The sequence below is a fragment of the Lacerta agilis genome, chromosome 17 (assembly GCF_009819535.1).
Source record: "Lacerta agilis isolate rLacAgi1 chromosome 17, rLacAgi1.pri, whole genome shotgun sequence".
Taxonomy (NCBI): domain Eukaryota; kingdom Metazoa; phylum Chordata; class Lepidosauria; order Squamata; family Lacertidae; genus Lacerta; species Lacerta agilis.
Window position 1 is genome coordinate 14,410,845 of NC_046328.1, and position 21,977 is coordinate 14,432,821.

General features: G+C 47.6%; 1 protein-coding gene across 1 annotated transcript in view; it reads right to left on the reverse strand.

Annotated features, from left to right (window-relative positions):
• Nucleotides 1–21,977, reverse strand: part of BCR (BCR activator of RhoGEF and GTPase) — an 82,060-nt gene that overhangs the window by 40,497 nt on the left and 19,586 nt on the right. Inside the window, exons 2-3 of the mRNA XM_033136143.1 lie at nucleotides 7,466–7,650; nucleotides 391–495 (exon numbers count right to left, since the gene is read on the reverse strand). Of these exons, the coding sequence (XP_032992034.1) occupies nucleotides 391–495; nucleotides 7,466–7,650 (290 nt within the window). The remainder of the gene's footprint in view (nucleotides 1–390; nucleotides 496–7,465; nucleotides 7,651–21,977) is intronic.

Consider the following 21,977-nt stretch of genomic DNA (forward strand, 5'->3'; position numbering starts at 1 on the left):
AAAATCCAAAACATCTCCAAGTTGAGGAAGGCTGTTCCGGATCTTTGTGAAAAAGTCCAATCCTATTCTGTTCTCCCATGAAGCGTAAGACACGGTGGCCACCTCAGGAACCCTCTGCTCACAAGCACCAAGCACAGTCTACTGGGGAATTCTCCTGCTGAAGTCCCATTTAAATGAATAGGAACAGTTTACAAAAGCCTGACAATGCTCTTCCACGGCTTCTGTTACTTTTAATGAAGTGGGGGGGGGGCCCTGAACTGGAGAGCTTCCCAGTCAGTTAGGACGAGGGAAATCCCTTTTGGCTATTCCACCACAAGTTCACAGTGTCTTCAGCCAGTTCTGGAAATAAAACCCACGCCTCCCCATCCACATGTTCCTGGGTGTTCTTACCAGCAACAGAGCTTCAAGGTGGCCTAAGTAGGTTTCCTCACTAGCCAGGATCCCAGACAGGACCCATTTCCTCATCTCCAAGCCCTTCTCCAAGTCTGGCTCACTCTAGAGAAAGGAAAGATGCAAGAAAAACAATGGTAAGGCAGTGCAGAAGGCAGCTCCCTAAGCTGGATGTGGAATTGGGGATTAAAGGAGAATTTTGTTAAGTCTGCATTTTAAGTGAAATGACTCAATTCCCACCTCCGATACCAAGGCACATACCAGAACAGATACTTATCCGTTTGCATTTCACACTTCCTGGTTCAAATGACATATTAAAATGCATGCAGTGTTTAGAAATGCACACACAGAGGTGAAAATACATTGTGACAAAATATGCATTTAGCTACAAATTTTCATACTTCCTTTTAAATGCAGAAAATAGCAGGGACTTATGAATGAGCCTAAGCGAAACTAACTCGGAATGAAAATAGGCAGATCCATCCAACCCTAGCTGTGATGCCTCAAAAGACTCATAAATCTCATTCTGACAGGGGTGCTGCGGGGAAACTTGCCTGCACTAAAACGGTGGCACGCAGGCAAAAAAAAGGTCCGTTTGCTAGGCAAGGAGCACCTAGCATACCCCCAAACAGAAGATAAATAAGTGTGAAGGGGAGGTGGTGAAAGGAAGCAGGCTTAATTTCACACCTTGATTTTGAGTTAGCAGACTCTGGCGCTGCATACCTGGAGTACAGACAGACCCACCATCTCTCAGATGTTGTGTAAAAGCAGAAATTGGGGGTGGGGAGGAAGTACGAGATATACATCAGCAGCATAAAAGGCTTAGCCAGCTGTTTGGTGCTTGTTGCCCATTTGCAAGGAACAGCGCCATATCCCCACCGGGCACTGCTGCTGTGCAAAGAGCACGCAAGTCCTCCAGCTGACAGGCACATCCTAGGATCTCTAAAGCACGCCCCAAACATCTCGGAGGCCTGGATGCCCTTTGTACCAGCACACTCAACCCTTGGGGTTCAAGGAGCAATTTGTTCTCGGGTTCAAAGATCGATTTGTTCTCAGTTTTGCACAAAGGTGGTCATCAGCTCAACATCAACAGTGTAGTCCATACGTTACATACAGGAAGTTGCTTGGTTCTTTCACGTGCTTGGAGTGAAGTCACAGATGCAAATCCATCGGCAGTTTTACGGAAGCTGCTAAGCTCCAAACTGCACTGCAGTGCTGGCCAGTTACTCACATGCTCTTTTGTGCAGCCCCACCCCCTTTCTTGCTGCTCTTTCCTTTGCCCCCACCTTCCCTCTTATGATTACTAATCTCCATGGCAGGGGTAGGCAACCTAAGGCCCGTGGGCAGGATGCGGCCCAATTGCCTTCTCAATCCGGCCCATGGACTGTCTGGGAATCACCATGTTTTTACATGAATAGAATGTGTCCCTTTATTTAAAAGGCATCTCTGGGTTATTTGTGGGGCCTGCCTGGTGTTTTTACATGAGTAGAATGTGTGCTTTGATTTAAAACGCATCTCTGGGTTATTTGTGGGGCATAGGAATTCATTCATTTCCCCCCCTCCCCCCAAAAAATATAGTTCAGCCCATCACATGGTCTGAGGGACAGTGGACCGGCCCACGGCTGAAAAAGGTTGTTGACCCCTGCTCCATGGTGAGCCCCTTCGTACCAATCCCTGCAGACACACTCCTTTAGCAGAGGCAGGAGTCGTTCAGCCTAAAACGTCAAACCCGTGTGCTTGCTTATTTTTCATTTTTAAAAAAATATGCAGTGCTGCCCTTCAGTATAAATATTACAGCTGTCTATACAACAGATCTCACAAGATAATAACAACAAATTACAAAGCAAGACAGCAGTTTTAAAAATACCAGCTGAACTGCATCTCCCAGCACTGTTGACCAACTGGGGGTTCTCATAAGCATCTCACACTTTGAATTGTGGTTGGAAACACAGCAGGGAAGACATTTCAGAAATAGGTGGGTGCTGTTCCACCGACAAAGTTATTAAATTTGTAAATCATCTTGAGTGGTTAAAGAAGCCTGTGTGTCAAGGGTTTGTAAATGCTGGTGGCCCAAATTTTTCTGCTTGTCTACCAAAATACTTTTGCAAGGAAGCCAGCAGTGTGGTAGTGAAGTTTCAAGTGCAGGAGCCCCTCGTGACAGCCCCCTCCCAAGCACCCCTGAAAGAAGATTCATAGAGTAATAGATGCATGCATGCAAGAGTTTAACTGGATCAACCGAAAGTCATTGATGAATGAACTGGCAAAGTGCGGCGATTATAGTTAACAAGCTGGAATTTGACTGGGGAGGCCTAGCTATGCATCAGCCATGACTACAATTCTCTGCATAGTTTCTGGGGAGTGATCTCTGTTGGCCTCCCCTACGCTCTAGGTTCAGCTGGCAAAACACAAGAGATTTTAACAAGCGTTCTTCAGCCAGCTGAAATGCGGCTTCCAAAAATGCAAGGAACTAGAACATAAGGACGTAAGACAAGCCTGGTGGATCAGGCCAATGGCTCATCTAGTCCGGCATCCTATTCTCACAGTGGCCAACTTTATGCCTGCGGGAGGCCTGCAAGCTGTAAATGAGCACCACGACTGTTATCATTTAGGCTGCTGGCACAAGGGAGAGAAACATCAAGCCTCTAGCTGATTATTGTCCTTGTTCTCTGAAAGTCTCATCATCACTTCCTCCACTTTGAAAGAACAAGGAGGGTCCATTAGTTACCCAGAAGATGATGTAATTGCTCCTGATCTGGAAAGTCCAGGCATTGTGCTTCCCCCCACCCCACCCCGCCCCCAGTTCCTGCCCCACTATGCCACAGGGAAGGAACCAGGATGCTGCTGCAGAGTGTGTTCAGTTGTGGCGGGCCTTGGATTCTGTGAAACGCAAGGATCAGAGAGGGTCAGCTCCATCCTGGAACCTGTTTTGAAATGACTGGAGGCCCTTCCCCTGTTTCGCTTCAATTAATAACAATACGAGAGTAAGGAATTAAGGTCTGGAAACACAATGAATGAGCAAGGCTGCAAAGCAGGCCCCACTGGCACCTGCCTCCAGCAAGGGAAATGTTGTTTTCCAGTGGATGAATTGAAGAGGGAGCTGTAAAGAACAAGTATCTTCCCATGACTTTGTGGGAAGCAGCACAATGAACATTTTCAGAGCAGAGACTTCCAGTAAAAAAAAGGAAGGAGGGGTGGGGGAGACACAGAGAGGCCAACGGGGGATGAAGAGCGGAGAGAGACAGAGAGATATTAATTAGGATCCTTATAACGTACATTATCTTCCGGGGCTTCTGTTTAATAAGCTGCTGGAGAAGGTTTCACTGCTTGAGTGGTGCTGAACAGGGAATGTTTTCTGCAGAACCAGCCGGCTGTGCTTCATGTGGAGAGAGGTGGAGGAGCAGGGAGAGAAGCCAACATTTATTTATAACCACCCAATGGTGTTCATGCCAACCTCTGCTCAGGAAGGGCTTGTACATTCAGGCAAAGCCATTAAAACAGCAGAGAACAAGCAGGAGGAAGAGGAGGAGGAGGAGGAGAGGGAGGGAGGGAGGGAGGGAGGGAGGGAGGGAGAGCGAGGGAGAAAGCCAACACCAGCCTCAAGCAGGTGATCTTGGGAGTCAAGCAAAAGGCAAGGTGGGGGATGCCAAGGACAACGCCAAGGACGATGCCAGAGTAGGCCTTGGGCATTGTTTGACGAAGGGCTGGCTGAGCACTCCCTGCCCCCTCCCAGGCCATGCACCTCAGGAGCCAAGACCCTGATCTGGAGCAGAAAGGAGCCTGGAAGGAGGAGATGTAGCCAGAGCTGGCCTGGAGGCTTGCCGTGGACCACAATCCCAGCCTACCCATTGCCCACCCCCCAAAAGATATTTCCCTTTCCTTCTGGCCTTTGCTGGGAGGACCACTTGCAAGGGAAGAGGCATGGCAGGAGCACCCCAATCCCCAAGCAACAGCTGAGTCCAAGGGACCAGCCAAGCCCACTGCATCAGAGAGGCTGCAGAACAATCCGGGGGGGTCTCACCATAGCCAGGCCTAAACCAGGCCAGAGAGCTGCCCCAGAGGGCACAAGAGACTGTGCTTTCATAGCTGCCTTTGTCTGGCTGCTTTGCCATTACGTGAATATTTATTGTCATGGTATGGATAGCCAGCATCATGGTGGTGGTGTCCTCCAGATATTGGACTCCTGTCCCTATCAGCCCCAGTGGCGAGGTTCGCCAACAGTCCTATGTAGTTCAACAGCATCGAATGCCTAGATAGCTCATTGGTTAGTTAGAGCATGGTGTTGATAATGCCAAGGTTGCAAGCTCGATCCCCAATATGGGACGGCTGCATATTCCTGAATTGCAGAGGGTTGCATTAATTGATCCTCTGGGTCCCTTCCAACTCTACAATTCTATGATCTAGAGGGCACCATGTTGACCACTCCTGCCCTATGGTACTTTATGCTGCCTTCAGCATTTTGAATGAGACATCACATCTAATAGAGAAATTGAGCTTTTCTGAATAAACTGGGATTCCTGAGGAGTAGCCAGGCTGGGCCACAAGTGCCTCCCATACTTCTCTCCATTGATGATGATGATGATGATGATGATGATGATGATGCATAATAATGCAGATTTATACACCACTTCCTAGCCAGGAGCTACCAAAGCGGTGTATACAATGAGAGCAAATAAATAAATAAAACTACAAAGACAGAAGGAAAAAACAAAAAGCAAAAACTCCATTCCTACAGCTTTGCAGTTATCATACCATAAATTGACTGGGTCACACTTCAGGGAAAAGACTTCTTAATAGAAAAAAGTTGGGGTCAAAACAACATCACCAGACGGATGCAGTATTTTCCTCTCCTATCAGCAAAGAGTTAAAGCTTTTGGGGGAAGTGCCACAGGCACTCTCTGCTCCTCAGTGCCAAACTGCCCAAGGCCTGAAGAGAAAGTATTTCTCAAACCAGTTTGGCCACCCTTTGATCCTACCCCAGATGGGATGTACCAACAAGCTGCTGACTAAGCAAGGCCACCTTTCTGATGTCTACCAGCCAGGATATTCTGTCAGAGCTCCTCGGCCAGCACCACGGAAGAGCAAAGAGCTTCTCACATAGCCGCTGGCCAGGAGGAAGGGCCGGCTCCTGGCACAACTTTGATTCTAGAAATCAGCCCCGGTGGCACAACCAGAAGCTACAACCACTGCCTCAGTGCAGAGGCATGTGACTTTAAGAGCAGCCTTCCCTAAGCTGATGCCCTCCAAACACTTTGGGCTACATCTCCCATCAGCCCCAGCCAGCAAGGCCTATTGGATGCTGGCGCTAGCCCAAAATATCTGGAGGGCACCAGGTTGGGGAAAGCTGCTTTAAGCAGACATTGATGCTAGCAACCAGGCACGCCGCATTCTCCCCTCGCCCCCCTCCTGCGGAAGCAGACTCTGGGGAAATTAAAAGGCCTTGCTTCTTGCTCCAGCTGCTACGGCTGAGGAATCGTAAAAGGAACCACAAAAAAAGATGAGTGACAGCGGGTGGCTCTGGGAATTAAAAGCACACGCAGAAGATGCCAAAAGCTCCCTGCAGTGGGCAAAAAGCGGAGAGAGAGAGAGACTGTTCACGTCCTTGTACAGTATTGCCTTGCTCCTTCCCCACAATATTATGGTAAATACAGACCCTTTATTTATTTAGAGAGCAAACTCTTGAAAGGGAAGGCAAGGCAGTGCACACCCCAGGGACAACAGTGTCATTTTATACATTAGGAATGGTGATCCTGTGGCCCTTCAGATCTGGCCCCGATCACTGGCCAGGCTGGCTGGGGCTGCTGGGAGTTGTAGCCCAGCAACGCCTGCACGGCCCAGGTTCACCACCCCTGTTACATATAAAGTGAGAAATCTTCTGTCATGCTGGATGATTCATGTACTGACGACTGATGTACACACAGCAGGATCCCTGAGCTACCAAGGAGTTAATTTCAGCTTAGTTTAACCCCTCCGCTGGAAAGATGATCTTAACTGGCAGCTTGGCAGGCAAAGGGCAGAGTTGGCTTCTGGGGAGGTCAGAGCATGTACATGTACACTTGCAGGCCAACCCAGAAGAGGCCAAGGGCTGAGAATCACGGGTCAGATCTCAGGGAGCAGGGAGAAAGAAGGCAGCCAGACCTGCCTGGATGTGATAGTCCACATGTGGCAAATCGGTGGGGCAAAGGACTCACCCTTCCTGACAACCGCAGTTTTCATCTGGGAACGTAAGCAAGCCACAATCCCTTCCTTACCTCTATGACAATGAACCTGAACACAACGTCTGCGGAGATCAAATTCAAATTCAAATTTATTGCAGCTATAAGCCCATAAAAACATAAAATATGGAATATATGACATAAAGTTACAGCAAACCATAGACCTTGGAGTCATAGGGAGCACAAATACAAGTTTTAAAATTGCAACCAGGGAGCAGAAAACAAAAGTATTAGTGGTCATGTAGTTGGCCACAGCGCCTTTTTTGAGATATGACAGAGTTTAGAAACCTTGCCACCTGCAAGGTTGTATAGGAGTCATTGTCTTGCAGGAGTAAGGCAAGGTGTGACTCAGCTGGTGCACCTGTAAGTTTCTGAGTTATTGGTCTTAGTAATTTTGCCCGAGCCTCACTATGCAGGGGACAAATAAAGATTATATGATAGAGAGATTCCGTCGACTTTTTATCACAATCACAAAAGGCGGAAACTAGGCCCTTGGAAAATCTATGTCTCAGGACATTAGAAGGAAAAACATTAAACCTCGCTTTGGTGAAAGCGAATCGGTGCCCAGCAGTGGAGAGGGAGGATAGGTATAGAGGGACATGATGTATTGGAGTAACTCCAAAATTCTGCGGAGATCTCTCATTGGCCAGAGAGGGCAACTGAAGTTGGGGCCCAGTACTTTGGCCAGGTGATGCGGGGGCTCAATGCCCTGCACAGCTCTGTGCGCAGACACACACTTCCAAAACAATAGTTTGTACAAAAAAATAAGGGAGGAAAAACCACTAGTACATAAATTGGGCAAATGAGAGAACCTGAATGGGTTTGCTCCTACAGTCCGCTCCAAGAGTCAAAAGGAGGCTTACTGATTTTGTGGATTCCAGAGACCCCGAGGAAAGGGTGTCACGGCTGCCTCGGCTCTTGGAGCTGAGATGGGGAGAGGAGGAGGGCGAGTCGTCGATGTAGGGCATCATGTCATGGTGACGACGCTGCTCTTCGGCCCTGTCCACGTCATAGGCGTAGCCGGGCGGCATCCCGCTAAAAGACAAGTCTGCAAAGAAAAGCAAATAGTTATTATGAGTAGTATCATTCATTCAGTGTACTAGTTACTTGCCACATAAGCTGCCTAAATAAGCACATCATAAAGGTGGAATGAAGCTGCAGAAGGAAAACAGGAAAGGAATATTTTGCTCAGTGTTGTGCAGATGCCCTGGAAAAACGAGAGAACGGAAGTGTGGCCAGTGTAGAAGCAGCCTCACTCATCCTTCAAAGCTGCTTTGCACTCAGACCGCAATGTCCCATATTCCTGCCCTTTCTGATTTTCCTGCAGTCATGTCTGCTGCAAGACTATCCTGGGTCATCTCTAACTAGGCACCAAAGTGCATTCAGAAAATTCTCACAATCTTTCCAGCAAGTGTCCGTTTTGTTTGGGACTGCAGCTTATTTCAGAGGATCCCTGACTCAGAAGTCAGAGATAATGATCTACGCAGAGCTGTGGAGTAGGGAAGGGATAAGGTTTCTACCCAAGACCCTAGGAAGCTACTTGCGGGACTTTGGTCTAGTCCAAAGTAGCCCACCAGAATAGAATGCCTCTATCTCTCATGGTGCTGCCTGGGTATGGGTGACCTTTTGGTCCTCTCCAAACATCCAGAAAGGAATGAGGTTCTGCAGAAATGCCTTTTTTGCTTTCTGTGCAGATGTACAACAGAGAAGACAACCTAGGAGGCTGGCAGCTCCTCTCCTAACCTGTCACCCCCAAACTGCCTGGTGCTGCCTTCAGCTGTGTGAACACACCTGAAGTTTTCTTAGTGTGTCATTAGGAGATATGGCCATTAGACATGGGATAGCGACCGCCACTGAAAACAGCTAAGAGGCAGAAGCCAGATGGAAGGAGATGCAGCGGTTAATGGCGCCAGACACAGGTCTACCAGAGAAGAAGGAGAAAGCCTCAGCTGGTTCTCTTACTCTCTCTCATAAAGGTTTTGCCATTTTATTTACACTGCATTACAAAAGAATTTACAATTCTTTTTGGAAAAGGCAATCCGAATCATCAAGGAGATGGCACAACTCCCTTATGAGGAAAAGTCACAGTGTTTGGGACTTCTTAGTCTGGAGACGAGGCGAGTAAGAGGTGACATGGGAGAAGTTTATAAAATGATGCATGTCATGAAGAAAGTGAACAGAGAAATGTTGTTCTCCCTCTCTCGTAACACTAGAACTCATAGAATCATCAAATTGGAAGGGACAAAGAGAGTCATCTCGTCCTATTCCCTACAATGCAGGAATCTTTTTGCCCAACATGGGGCTCAAGCCCACAACCCTGAGATTTAGAATTTCATGCTCTACCAACTGATCTAAAGTTCTACACAAATGCTGGAAGATTCAGGACGGATAAAAGAATGGACTTTTCCCACACAGCACATTGTTAGACTATGGCACTCGCTCCCATAAAAGGCAGTGATGGCCACCAATTTGGAGGGCTCTAAAAGAGGGTTACAGAAATGCATGAGGGAAGAATCAGGCTGTCAGTGGCTTACTAGCCACAATGGCTATGCTCTACCTTCACGGTTGGAGGCTGTATGCCTCTGAACATCTTGCTAGGAACCGCAGGAGAGTGTTCTTCTGCTTGAATCCTGCTTGCAGGTTCCCCCCACCCCACCCCAGGTAGTTGGCCACTGTGAGAACAGGACACTGGACTAGAAGGGCCATTGGCCTGCTCCAGTAAGCTCTCATTATGTTCATATGCAGTGCTCAATCAGAAAATGCAAAATTTGCATGTTACTTGCCCACCCTACCCTCCTAGCCCAAAAGCAGCTAATGGTACCTTTAAAAAATAACACATTAGAACAATGAGAAACCCCCAAGATCCTATGCCCTTCTCATTTTTGTTTCTTGGGGCTTCTCTCATGCCTGGAGCTTAGCCAAATGCAGACCCTCACAGAAGACATGTTTGCTGAAGTTATTCCAACCACGGCCGGCTGTCAAAGACAACAGTTCTCGTGAGAGGAAATAAAACAAGCAACGCAACTATGTGAATCAGCCTTGAGGCTGGAATTCTGGAGTTCCTAGTCTGGGTTACAGGAGACAACAGTGTATCATTGCTCTGAGCTGGGCATTTTTTTCTCCCTCTCTCCTGCATCTGTAAGGGAGGAGGGCTGCAAGATAAGTCACATTGTGGTATGGGAATTGGCTCTCAAGGTTGTAAGGAACTGTAGTTTGGCTGAGCCTTAAGGCCTCCCAAGTTTAATCTTTTTGTTCCTGTTAAACGTTGGCGTTTGCACATAGGAGTGTGAGGTGTGACCTTGGATCATCTGCTTCCAGGAGGAGGTTGGGGACCAGCCACTGGCTAGGTTTGTTGGGTCTACCTCCCCCGCTTCCTCATCCCAAGGAGTGGATTTGCAAATCAATTCCGTAATGGGAAGGTTTCCGATAAAGGAATTATGTTTCTTCAAAGGATTTGTCACCAAGTCACTGGAGCAAACACATTTCCCCTTCTGCACTGGATGTATGATCCTGGCTCTAGGGAGAGATTTTGCTGAGTGAGAATTCGAACTGCGAGGAGGGGAGAGGAAAACTCCCAAGTAGCTCTTCCCCCTCCACCTTCCGCCCTTCTGAAAGTAGGCTGATGGGATCCTGCGGATTAACTACTTTTCGTAACAAGTTCTTATTGATTTGCATACAATTTAACAAATTCAGTTCAGTTTCCATGCAATATTCCCTTAGCCTTTTGACTTCCCAAGTTCCCTTCCTTACTTCCATGATGTTTCTGTTCAAATCCTTTTATCTACTACCTTAAAAACAATACTTATTTCTATAACATATATTTCACATTACATTCCTTTATCATTCTCATTCCTTTGCCTATGTTTCCAGACCTGCCTGTGATTTCATTTGACTGTAATATTTTCTCACATAATCCGAAAGGGATCTTGACACTTCCGCAAACAATTTCGTCCTTTTGGTCTCTTCTTTTTGCCGTCAATTTCACCATCTCCATATAGTCCAATATACTAATCCATATTTTGTATTTATGCTAACAGCAATATGGTTTGTGTCAGTTCCATACTACAGCTGCAATCGAAATTATTCAACCCCCATTGCAAATCAGGTGAAATTCAGCTGAAAATGCAACTTACACTGGCTTCTCCAGTCTCACTGAGTTGCATTTTCAGCTGAATTTGGGGAAACTGCTTGAAGCATCTGTTGTGTGGAGCTATTTCCATTGCTTTTGTGTGATTTGCTCACTGCAAACAGCTGAAAGTCTGAAAATTTTGATAATAAACCTGTTTTGCAATGGGGGTTGAATAATTCCGATTGCAACTGTATGTGGTGCCCGGGACAGGATATCCAAACTGCACTGCTGGTCACACTGAAAAACTCTCCTGCCCCATTGCAAAGTGTCCTAATGCAGCTCCCATTCATTTCAATGGGACTAAGTGCCGTTTCAAGCAGTTGCTCAGCCTATGCTACCGAGGACACATGTCTGTGTGCTTCTCCCTCAATGGGGCTGTCTCTGGACTGAGACATTTCCACCTCCCTGTCAGACATGCTGGAAAGCAGCAGCTTCACAGCACCAAGTCCTAGGATGGCTTTCAGGCCTCAGCACCTACAAAAGGGAAATTCCCCTGCTTCAGCCAGAACAAGGCTCTTCCCTCTGCTTAAGTGTTCTGGAACAGCCTCTTACCCTCTTCCGGCTGATGAGAAAGATGTAAACGCTTTGAAGGAAGGAGACGATGAATAAATGAATGCAAGAGGAGGTGGCCCTTCAGATATCCTGGCCCAAGGCCAGTTAGGAATGAGAGAGAATCAGCCCCATTAAGGCCCCCATCCCCCATCCAGCTGTGGATGCATCTGCAGAGGCTAGATTGGGGCATTACATTTTAATTTGCACAAACTGACACACAACTATTACTTCCTCTGACATGGAAATGTGGTCTTTTAATGAAGCCTAAAACCTCATTAGCCTTTGTTTTTTGTTTTGCAGTGGCATCACACTGCCAGCTCATACACAACTTTTGACTGATAGCAACCCCAAGATTCTCAAGCCAGGTATCCCTCATCCTTGTGCAGATTTGAGCCCTCCACCCCAGCGCAGAAGTTTGCATTCATCTCTGTTGGTGCATTTTGTTGGTTTCGGCCCAGCTTTTCCATTCCAACAAAGTTGGTTTGCATTGTGTTCCCATTTTCTTAGAGGTTAGTTACCCCTCTCAGTTTTGGGTCATTTACAAATCTCATAAAGATTCCCTCTACCCCTTCATCTAACACAATGGTAGAGTACTGAACATAAGGAGAGTCTGTTATGGGGGTTCTCTGTCCAGCTCAGTATCCTGTTCTCACAGTAGCTAACCAAGTGTCCCCATGGGAAGTGCACAAGCAGTTTCTGACTCAAGATACAACCCAGCACCTGCCCCCCCCACACCGTCCTAACCTCCCTTTTGCTGGGTGAGGAACCACTAATGAGCACTCCCAGAGGACTATTTTCCATCCATCCAGAGCCGGCCCAGCCATTAGGTAGCATGAGGCCGCTGCTTCAGGTGGCAGAAGCCCCCCATGCAACACACCCGTGGGTTCTCCACTACCTCCACCAACAGTGGAGAAGCACTGCCACCATCAGTGCCAATATTGGGCAAGATCGCATCCGTTTGGGGTGAGATCTCACCCCAAATCAGTGTGATCTTTTCAAAATTGGTGCTGCTGCTGGTGGTGGTGCTTCTCCACCACCAGCGGATGCAGCAGGGCACATGGCAGCGGCAGGAGCAGAAAGGTAGGTGGTGGTGGGAACTGCAAGACAAAGCGGCACATCCTGTTTCACCTCAAGCGGCAAACAGAACACACCACCCCTGCATCCAGCTGTGAATCCACTTGGCAATCTAGTATCATTCAGCCAATTTGCTAACCAAGATATCATGGTAGACTTTGTCAAATTCTTGGCTGAAGTCAAGATAACTTATGTTCACAACATTCCCACAATCGACTAAACTAGTAAACTGATTTAAAAAAAGAGAGATTATTAGTCTGACACATTTGTCTCTGCAAACCCATGTCAGCTCTCCCTAATCTCTGTATTGCTAATCAAGAGGACACCTTTATAAGCTGTTCTATCTCCCCCTCCCTCCATTATTGAAGTCAGATTGACCAGTTTCTCAGCTCATCCTTTCTGAAGACAACACTTGCCTGTCTTCAGTCCTGTAGCATCTCACATGCTTTTCAGAGATGACCCAGAGATCCTCAAGAGTACACCAGCAGTTTCTTTAATGCCATAGGATACTGTTCACTTAGCCCTGAAGACTAGTGTTCATTCAAAGTACTTAGGTGTTGTCTGACCGACTCATTATCAGTCAAGAAGAGCAATTCTGGTCCCAAACCGGTTGGGCTACTTACTGGAGGAAGGTTGCACTCATCTCCCCTCTGCTTGTTCATCCATTAACATTTCCCCCTCCTTCCTGAGCAGGGGGGCTCACCACGGGCCTTCCGGTTGCTCTGAACAGTCTTGCAAAGGACTTTTTGCTGCTCTAAACATCTCAATTCTGAGCTTTTGCTGTTTCCCCTACTGCCACCATTTTTCTTTCTCACTGAAATGGTTTGCAGCTGCACTTTCCCTTAAATCCATCTTCCAACAATTCTGCACCGTAGGACCCTACATAGCATTTTTCTGAGCTTATTAAAAGCAGCTTTCCCGAAAAGCAAAGGGGCAGTTTAGGCTTCACTCACCTTTGACTTTAGGAAAGATCACAAATTCCAACACCACACCATCACTTCCCCCCGAAGTCCCTACTACTGTCATCTCAACGAATCTTCACCAGACATGTAGCATCACCCACCAGTCTCACAAAAACATTATCTCTTCGCCCAGGCTTTCCCTGACCCCAAAGACCCTGCCATTACAAAAACCTTGTGTTGTTGTTGTTTTTATAATACTACTTTACTGGGTTTTACTTTACTGTTTTTATTACACTGTTCTATTGTTTACACGCCATGTTTTTTTTGCATACCGCTTAGAGGGCTTTAAATAGTCAGTAGTTTAGAAATGTTTTCAAATGGGTCAGTGTGCCAGCTTTCAAATTCCTCAGAATTCTCCACCAGGCTAATTATTAAAAACAAAACAAAGGGGATGGGAGGAGAGATAGAAGAAAAAACCTGTTGGTGTTAGTCCAGCCATCTTAAAACACTTATCTGACATAGACCTGGATAAACAGCCTGGTTTACACCAACTGTCTTCCCCACCCCCCACCCCCAACCCGCTTCATGGTTTTTATCATCCAGCCTGAGGGAGAATCGTGGGGAACACTATTTTATGATGTTTTGGCACTGCCCTCATCTGGACTTTGGCACGCTCCAACCTGGTATCGCAAGTTACATGAGTAACAAGGCAGGGTGCCAACTACCTGAGGAGTGAGAGTCTAGAAGAATTGCAAGAAGATGACCTCAGAGGTGGGGCTGAAGGCTGACCCTGCACCACTGCCCACATGGCCACGCGCTACACAAACACAACTGTAACACATGAATAGGGCCTCCTGGTATTCACTTAGCTCTCACTGGTAGTCAGCTTTAGAAACTCAGATATATAATGTGATCGCCAAATGACACCTTAAACCTAGGCTGCGGCTGCCACAATAGAATGTCTAGGAACCACCACCACCCCGATGGAATTTATTCTTATTTTTACTGTTATTCATTCATTCCATTACTGTTATTCATTCAAATCTCCAAGCAGTTTACAACACATTAAAACGTCAAATAAAGCAATCCATAATAAAATTAACTCAGGGAAAATATCTCTTGTTTCCTTCTCTAAGTGACATTTTGCTTTCTCCAGTCGCCAGCCTGGCACCCAGAGATCTCCACGTGGTCGCAATTGGACTTGCACCAGTCGCAAAAATGCGCCTGGCACCTGGCTAATTTCGAACACCACTGGCAGCGCTTCCTCCACGGTGCATAGCAAAACTGTGGAAATCGCTCCCACGGGAGGAAGCAATGGCCACCAAACTCATAGGGGAGAGGGCTATCAATAGATACTAGCCATGGTGACTGCACTCTGCCTCCACAGTCGGAGGCAGCAATGCTTCTGAACCTCAGTCACTGAAAACTCCAGGGTGGGAGAGGGCTCTCGTGCTTGAGTCCTGCTTGCAGGTTTCCCAGAAGCTGCATCTGATTGGCCACTGTGAGAACAGGATGTTGGACTGGATGGGCCATTGGCCTGGCCCAGCATCTCTTCTTGTGCTCTTAACGTAGACCACAAAGAAGGGGCCTCAGATGCTCCTCTTAGAAGTTTGGCAACAGCACATGTTTGATGACTGCATGCGAAATCAGATGGTGAAAACAATTATTCACGGGCCCTTGTGAAATGCTTCTGACCATGCAAACTGACTCCCTGACTGATGGTGGGTGTTTAGCCCTCACAAAAAGGCTGTTGTTTTCCTCAGCACAACACGGCCTCTGATGGTTTCACTAGGGGCTGTTAGCCTTCGCCAAGCTGTTATTTATCTACGAGGGAGGCAGCGGGCAGGTGGATCGGGGTTAATGACAGGATCAGGTGGGGACACATCAACAGCAATGCTTATCCTGTATGTAAGGGCTGGCAACCCCACACTTGAAGCCCCATCGCAAGGAAAGGAACCCAACTGAGTCATATTGTTTGTCCCTATTTGAGTGCCAGGTACTTACAAAAGGATAAGTAGAGGCTAGTGTTTGTCCAAAGTGGCTCACAGTCCTGAAATCTGGAAGGATGTGAAGATCTCAGATAGTTCAGTTGGTGGAGCACGAGACTCTTATTCTCAGGTTCATGGGTTCTAGCCCCACGTTGGGCAAAAGTTTCCTGCATTGTAGGGGGTTGGACCAGATGACCCTCATGTTCCCTTCCAACACTACGATTCTATGGTTAACTCATGCTAGCACAGGAGCCAGCAAGACAAAGGGAGAGTTCGCCCAGTCCCCACCCAGGGACAAGACTGGCATGTGATGATTTGCATGGGCTGTCCTCAAACTATACAGAAAGAGCATGACATGAGGACCATCACAGAAATGTAGAGTTGGGAGAAACCCAATGGATGATCTAGTCCAACCCCCTGCAGCACAGGACTCAAATACAGGAATCAGTGCATCAGAGCAGCTCATCATCTTTCCCTGCCTAAGCATGCTTAAGTAAGCCTCTGGGATGGGCCACCTTAGAATGATCTCCCCTCTCTCCCTCTGGAATTAGCCCAGCGCCCCCCAAAACACACCCACAAGAGATTGCATAAGGCATCCACAGGATGCCTCATGGACAGCTGGCTGCACCCACGCTCCAGGAACTGATTTGGCTGCCTTCGTCCAACAACTAGAGAGAGACACGGTTCTCATCTCCGGATGACTCTCTCCCTGAGGAAAGAGCAGAGCTTCTCTCCACCAACCTGTCAGCACAAACAGCAGCAAAATGAAACCCACCAAATCAGCACCTCAGGTAACTCTTGCAGAAGGGCACAGCATGACCCACCCGGATGAGCTGCTCCAGTCTTCCACCTGGTCCAGATTTTGGGTGGTTTCTTTGCACCTCTCATTCTAAGCATTTTCAGTCTTCCATTCCCCCTTCTCCCCATCACCACAAATCCCTCAGGGTCCATTCCCATCTGCCTTTGACCCACAACAGCTCCAAATGTGTTTTTGTCAGCACCATGCAATGAACCTGGCACAGCCTGGCATTTGGCACGCAACCCACAACAGGCACTTTTAGGACCCCTGAGTGCAAGAAACTGGTCAAGGCTTAGCTCAACATGCAGGCAGTCACCTTCACTTGACTGGCTCATCCCATAGCACTGTGGGCAAACATCAGCAAGGGACCAAACTTGCTGCAAGCCCGCAATCATAAGTCTGGGGCTGTCCAGCTGTTTTGGACTACCCATCAGCCCCCACATAGACCCATAGAACTGTAGAGTTGGAAGGGAAGCCTGACGGTCATCTAGTCCAACTTCTTGCAATGCAGGAATCTCAACACATGCCCCTCCATCATACTGGACCCTGCTTAGCTTTGCAAGTGTGCTAGCAGTTTTACTGCTGCACCACTAGAAGGACATCATATGGCTGTGCTGGCAGGGGCTGGTGGGAGCTGTACTATAGTCCAAAGCAGCTGGATGGCACCAGTTTGGGGATGGCTGAGCTAGACCTACTGAGAGACCTCCATCACCCTGCTCCCAACCCTCCCCCTCTATGAATCTCTTAAACCTCCTTTTAAAGCCATCCCAGTCAGTGGCCATTGGTACATCCCGTTTGTTGTTGCTGATAGGAACATACCCATGATATTTATCCATTGGTAGAGGAGGGAATAATGCAGACATCACCCTAGCAGAAAACCAACAATCCTGACACTGTATTCAAAATTCATCTGTCATCAAATTCTGATTTATGATGGGTTTTATACAGTGATAGTAAGTATAGACCTGCTGAAATTAATGGGTGTGAATAATTTAGGTCCATTGATGTCAATGGGTCTGCTTTGAGTATCGGTGGAATATTGTTTTCATGGCTTGTTTTGATGTTTCATCAATCCGCCCCCCCCCCCCGCGGTTTGGCTGGACAGTTTAGTTTCCCCCCCCAAAAAATAAGTAATAAATCGCATTATTAAGACATCCATTAAAAATCTGCTTAATACAGGGTTGCAAACTCTTGCACGTACCTCGGATCTAAACTTTCAATGCTGTGTTTAGCAGATTTAATTGAGTTTCGGTCGATTCCTTTTTCAAAAGTCAAGCAGCACTAATTAAAATCTTGCACCTTAACTTGCGTTCCTCCTACACTACAGGTTTGTTTGGCGTAGGCACAGCCTCTGGGAGATAACATGGCCATGAACTGGAGGCAGTAAAGGACTTGTGCAGAGGGGGGAAAAACCCTCCTCCTGCAGGTGACAAGCTCTGAATTTAATAGGGCGGCTGGGCAGAGGAGGCAGCCTGAATAAATAATGTACAAAGCTGCTTCCAGCTGGCCATCTGTAATGCAACTCCCCCTCCCTGCCTGCTGGCCCAGCACAGATCCGGTCCCTGGCAGACATGGTGTGGTCGAAGTCTTCCCCTTTTAGTAGCCCTTCCTGCTTCCATCAGCATTCAAGTCAAGAGGCAGCACAGGTCCTCCTCTGCACCTGAAAGCACCCATTCTGCCCTGGCGCTCAGGTGGCAGAAGCAGCAAGCGACTACTCTGGCAGAAAGGAAGCCTAGGGGTTGGAATGCTGCTCTGCAGAGGGGGAAGGGATGAGGGCCCTCCTGCAGGGGAAACGGCTCTAGGGAGCGGAAGCAGGAGGAGGGCAATAGCCCGGGAGACGCCAGCCCTGCTGTGGCTGCATCCCCAGGGCAGGCTGATCCCTGAGCTCCGCTCCACTTTGCCCCCAAACCTCTGGTCAAGTGCCTGGCAGCCAGCCGTGGGCGAGGGGAGGCTGGCTCTCGCCTCTCAGCTCCGCAGCCAGGGCGGAGGCAGCGCTGTGTGGAGCAGGAAACTGCAGGACCCTGGTATTTATTTACGCCCAGATTTCCAAGGCTTTAAAAAGCTTGCACAAAGCAGTTTCCTACAAAGCCAACACGGTGCGAGTACAGTTTCAAAACAAGAGAGGTCTTAACGGCGTGTGAACAACAGCAGCTTGAAAACGGGCGTCTGAGAAAAACACCACAATCCATTACCAAAAAGCCTTCCAAAACAGGAAGGTTTTCAGAACACGCTTGGAAAACAGGAAGGGAGGGGGCTTGGCTAATCTCCCCAGAGAGCGAGTGCCGCAATTAGGGGGCCACCATGGAAAAGGGTCTGCTGCTGCCTGCTGCCAGGTACAGTAGTTCCTCGGTTTACAGGTGCTTCAGGTTACACACTCCGCTAACCCAGAAATAGTACCTCGGGTTAAGAACTTTGCTTCAGGATGAGAACAGAAATTGTGTGGTGGCGGCGCGGCGGCAGCGGGAGGCGCCATTAGCTAAAGTGGTACCTCAGGCTAAGAAAAGTTTCAGGTTAAGAATGGACCTCCAGAACGAATTAAGTTCTTAACCCGAGGTACCACTCTACTGGTAGAACCAAGAGCAGCAGGAGTTGGATAGGCTCATGAGGGCATGTTGATGGTACCTGAGATAATGACTTAGGATCTGCATGGCTCAGGATCAGCACTTGAAATTGAGCCCAGAAGTGATTAGTTAGCGAATGCAACTGATGGAAAAAATAGGTGTGCTATGGACACACCACCTCACTACTGCAAACACTCTGGCAGCCATGTTCAGAACAGGCTGTACATCTCCATCCAGAGTACATAGCTGTCAACTTTTCCCTTTTCTTGCGAGGAATCCTATTTGGAATAAGGGAATTTCCCTTAAAAAAAAGGGAAAAGTTGACAGCTATGCCAGAGTAGCAGGAAAGGCTCTCTGCAGTACCTCCACCTCATCTGAATTAAGTTTCGGTTGGTTCGTCCCCCATTCAAATCGAACCTGGTTCAAGGTTTCTGCTGCCTCCCTGGCAATGGCTGATAAAAACAAGGAGGCAGAGCTGAGCCGCATCCGTTTCAGAACAAACCTCACCCATTGGTGGCTTCATGGAAATGTTTAAAAAAGGATGGGAGGATAAGGTGAGCCGGCAGGATCCCATAATCCACTATCTCAAGAGCCACTGAGACATCCAGGATTGCACTTTCCCTGCTTGTGACTCATTCATTCCCAAAACCAGGGAGTAAACTAGATTCCTCCAAAACTACTTTGAGCTGAGAAACCCCCATATGTTCCAAGATCTTGACCAAGAATGGTAAAATTGTCACTGGATAACAATGGTTAAGGGGGAAAAAAAGTTTTATAGGTTGAATGTCTTTGTTTCTCAACTTGATAATTTTACAAGGTTTTGTATGTATTGTGGTATTTTATGCATTTGTGACTTGCAGTTATTTTTATTGATCATCGTTTAGTAAATATTGTAATTGTTAAGCATGAATTTCTGTTTAATTATTAATAATTTTGAGAGTTGACTTCATTGTGCACTATTTTATTATATTACAGTATTGAATATTACTTTGATATAAGTCATGCCATTTAAAGGAATGTTTCATCATGACTTTTTGTACTGGATTAGATTATTATAATAAGCTGTGCATTCTCTGTTGTATATTTTGTTGCTGCAAACCGCTTTGCATATAGTAATGCAGAAAGGCAGTATACAAATTAAAAGTGAAGTAAAATGAAATGAAAAATTAGGGTCTATGGTGGGTTTCTCTAGGCAGAGGTGCACTGCTGCCTCCAATCAAGAGACTCAGTTGCCCTGGCTCTCTTCTAAGACAGGAAAGGAAAGAGCCAAGGGATCAAGAGACAAGTCTCAACCTCCAAGCAGTCCCCCCCACCCCCACCCCAAATACCCAGGCTTGACAAGCTTAAAGGTCTCTATTAAAAACCTTTGCAGTGGCTGTATCCACCTCCCGTTGGAGCAGAAATTATCTGCAAAATGCACTGACAATTTGCCACAGCAGGCTACAGAGGGCTCAGCAGATGCTCTTGGGATGCAACAGACCTCTCACCATTGGGAAAAGGGCAAACACAATGTTGGCAGAGGAAAAGGCTTTGTCTGCCATCACCTGGAGGGCCCTAATACGGACTCCCCACCCCCTGCTTTCACTTGCATTAATCCTGAGTCTTCTGCCATTTATACTCCCCCGCCACCTAGTCAGCCATTTCATTGCCTTTGGCTTCTCAGTCCAAGCGAGGAGCCATGTGCCCTCTACAATTCTGGCGAGGGCGTTTAGGAGCGATGCTATTGAGAATTCAGGTAGTTTCAGAGAGAAGCCATGGCCAGATGTATCAGCGAGAAACTGTCCCAAAGGGGACCGGCAACCCACTGCATCCGTCAACCAGCAAGACAGGCCATTCTAAGAGCCTCCGTAAAACCCCTGCAGAGGGATAAGACTAAATGCATGGAAAATGAGAATGCGATTCCCATAATCATCATGGTAGCCATTGATAGCAAGTGGGGAAGCTTTGCTGGTTCAACTCAGGTACTGCTTATGGGCTTCCCCCTTTGGTTGCCCACTGGACTATAGGGGCTCCCTTTGGCCTGACCCATGCTTCAGTGACTTCTACAGTAGTAAAACATACAATAGTAGTGTTGGAAGGGACCACCAGGGTAAATCTAGTCATCCAACCCATGGTAAAGCAGGAATCTTTTGCCCAACATGGGGCTTGAACTCACGGCCCTTTACCGACTGAGCTAGCCCAAATATTTTTCATTCTGGATCTGTGCTTGTGGAATTCTCCACTGTGCCATAAATGTCAGGTCTATCTCCATGGTCTTCTAGGAGGGTTTAAAAAAACCTTTAGCATGGGATTCTGGTGTATACAAAAGTTAAGAAGGAATGCAGGGAGGTATCTTATACAGAGTCAGACCAATTGGTTCATCTGACTGGCTATACTGACCAACACCAGCAACTCTCCAAGGGTTCATACAACTCAACCTGGGGGTGCTGGGAGCTGAATCTGGGGTGTTATGAATGCAAAGCTAAGAGCCAAGAGTCCTCTCCATGTTGCGAGAGTGGGACACATTTACAATTCCACCCTCCTTACCGCACAGAAAGTCCTTTAACTCCCTTAAGGTTTTCTTTTCTTTTTGCATGCACAGTGCATTGTTGTTTTATCCTGCTTTGGGAATTGAAAAGTAAAATTAAAGTTACAAAAAAGGTTCTTGCACCCAACCAAGGTCATTTCGCTAACAATCCAGCCTTTCCTGTTCTGCACAGCCCCATTGTGGAAGTCACCAATCAGCAGCTGATCCATTCAATGGGCCCAACTCCCCCGAAGGCCATGGAAAAACACAACCCGTCTGCCAGCATCAGGCTAACAGGAAAGCCTTCCCCAACCTGGTGCCTCCGGGTGTTTTGGACTATAGGTCCCATCTGCACTAGCCAGCACTGCTAAAGCTGATGGGAGTTATAGTCCAAAACGACTGGAGGGCCCTCATTCACAGACTGGGCAAAGCAACATCCTCAGACACTCGGGAAGCTGAAAATAAAAGTGGCAGAGAAGGTTTCTGAATGAAGTGAGCCTTTAGTGCTCTGAAATAAGGGGCGTTGATCATTCTCACATACGAAAGAACCCCCCATCCTTTAACCAGAAGGGGCTGTGCTTTCTAGCCTAGCATCATGGCTAGACCAGGAGCCAACCTGTGACCCACATGCAGCCCTTGTCCACTCCCCTGGTGGCCCCCCATTTGCCTCTCCCCGCTGCCCTGCTAATCGGACACCAGCTGGGCAGCAGGGAAGAGTCCCAAGAGGGCAGCAATCAAGGACAGATCAAGGGCACCAGGGAGGAGGTTCTCCCCCCCCCCCACGGTCCAGATCCAATGAAGACCGCTGTCCCTCCTCCCCAAGTGATCATCCGCACTTTAATGAGGAAATAGGGAGGCTGGGAT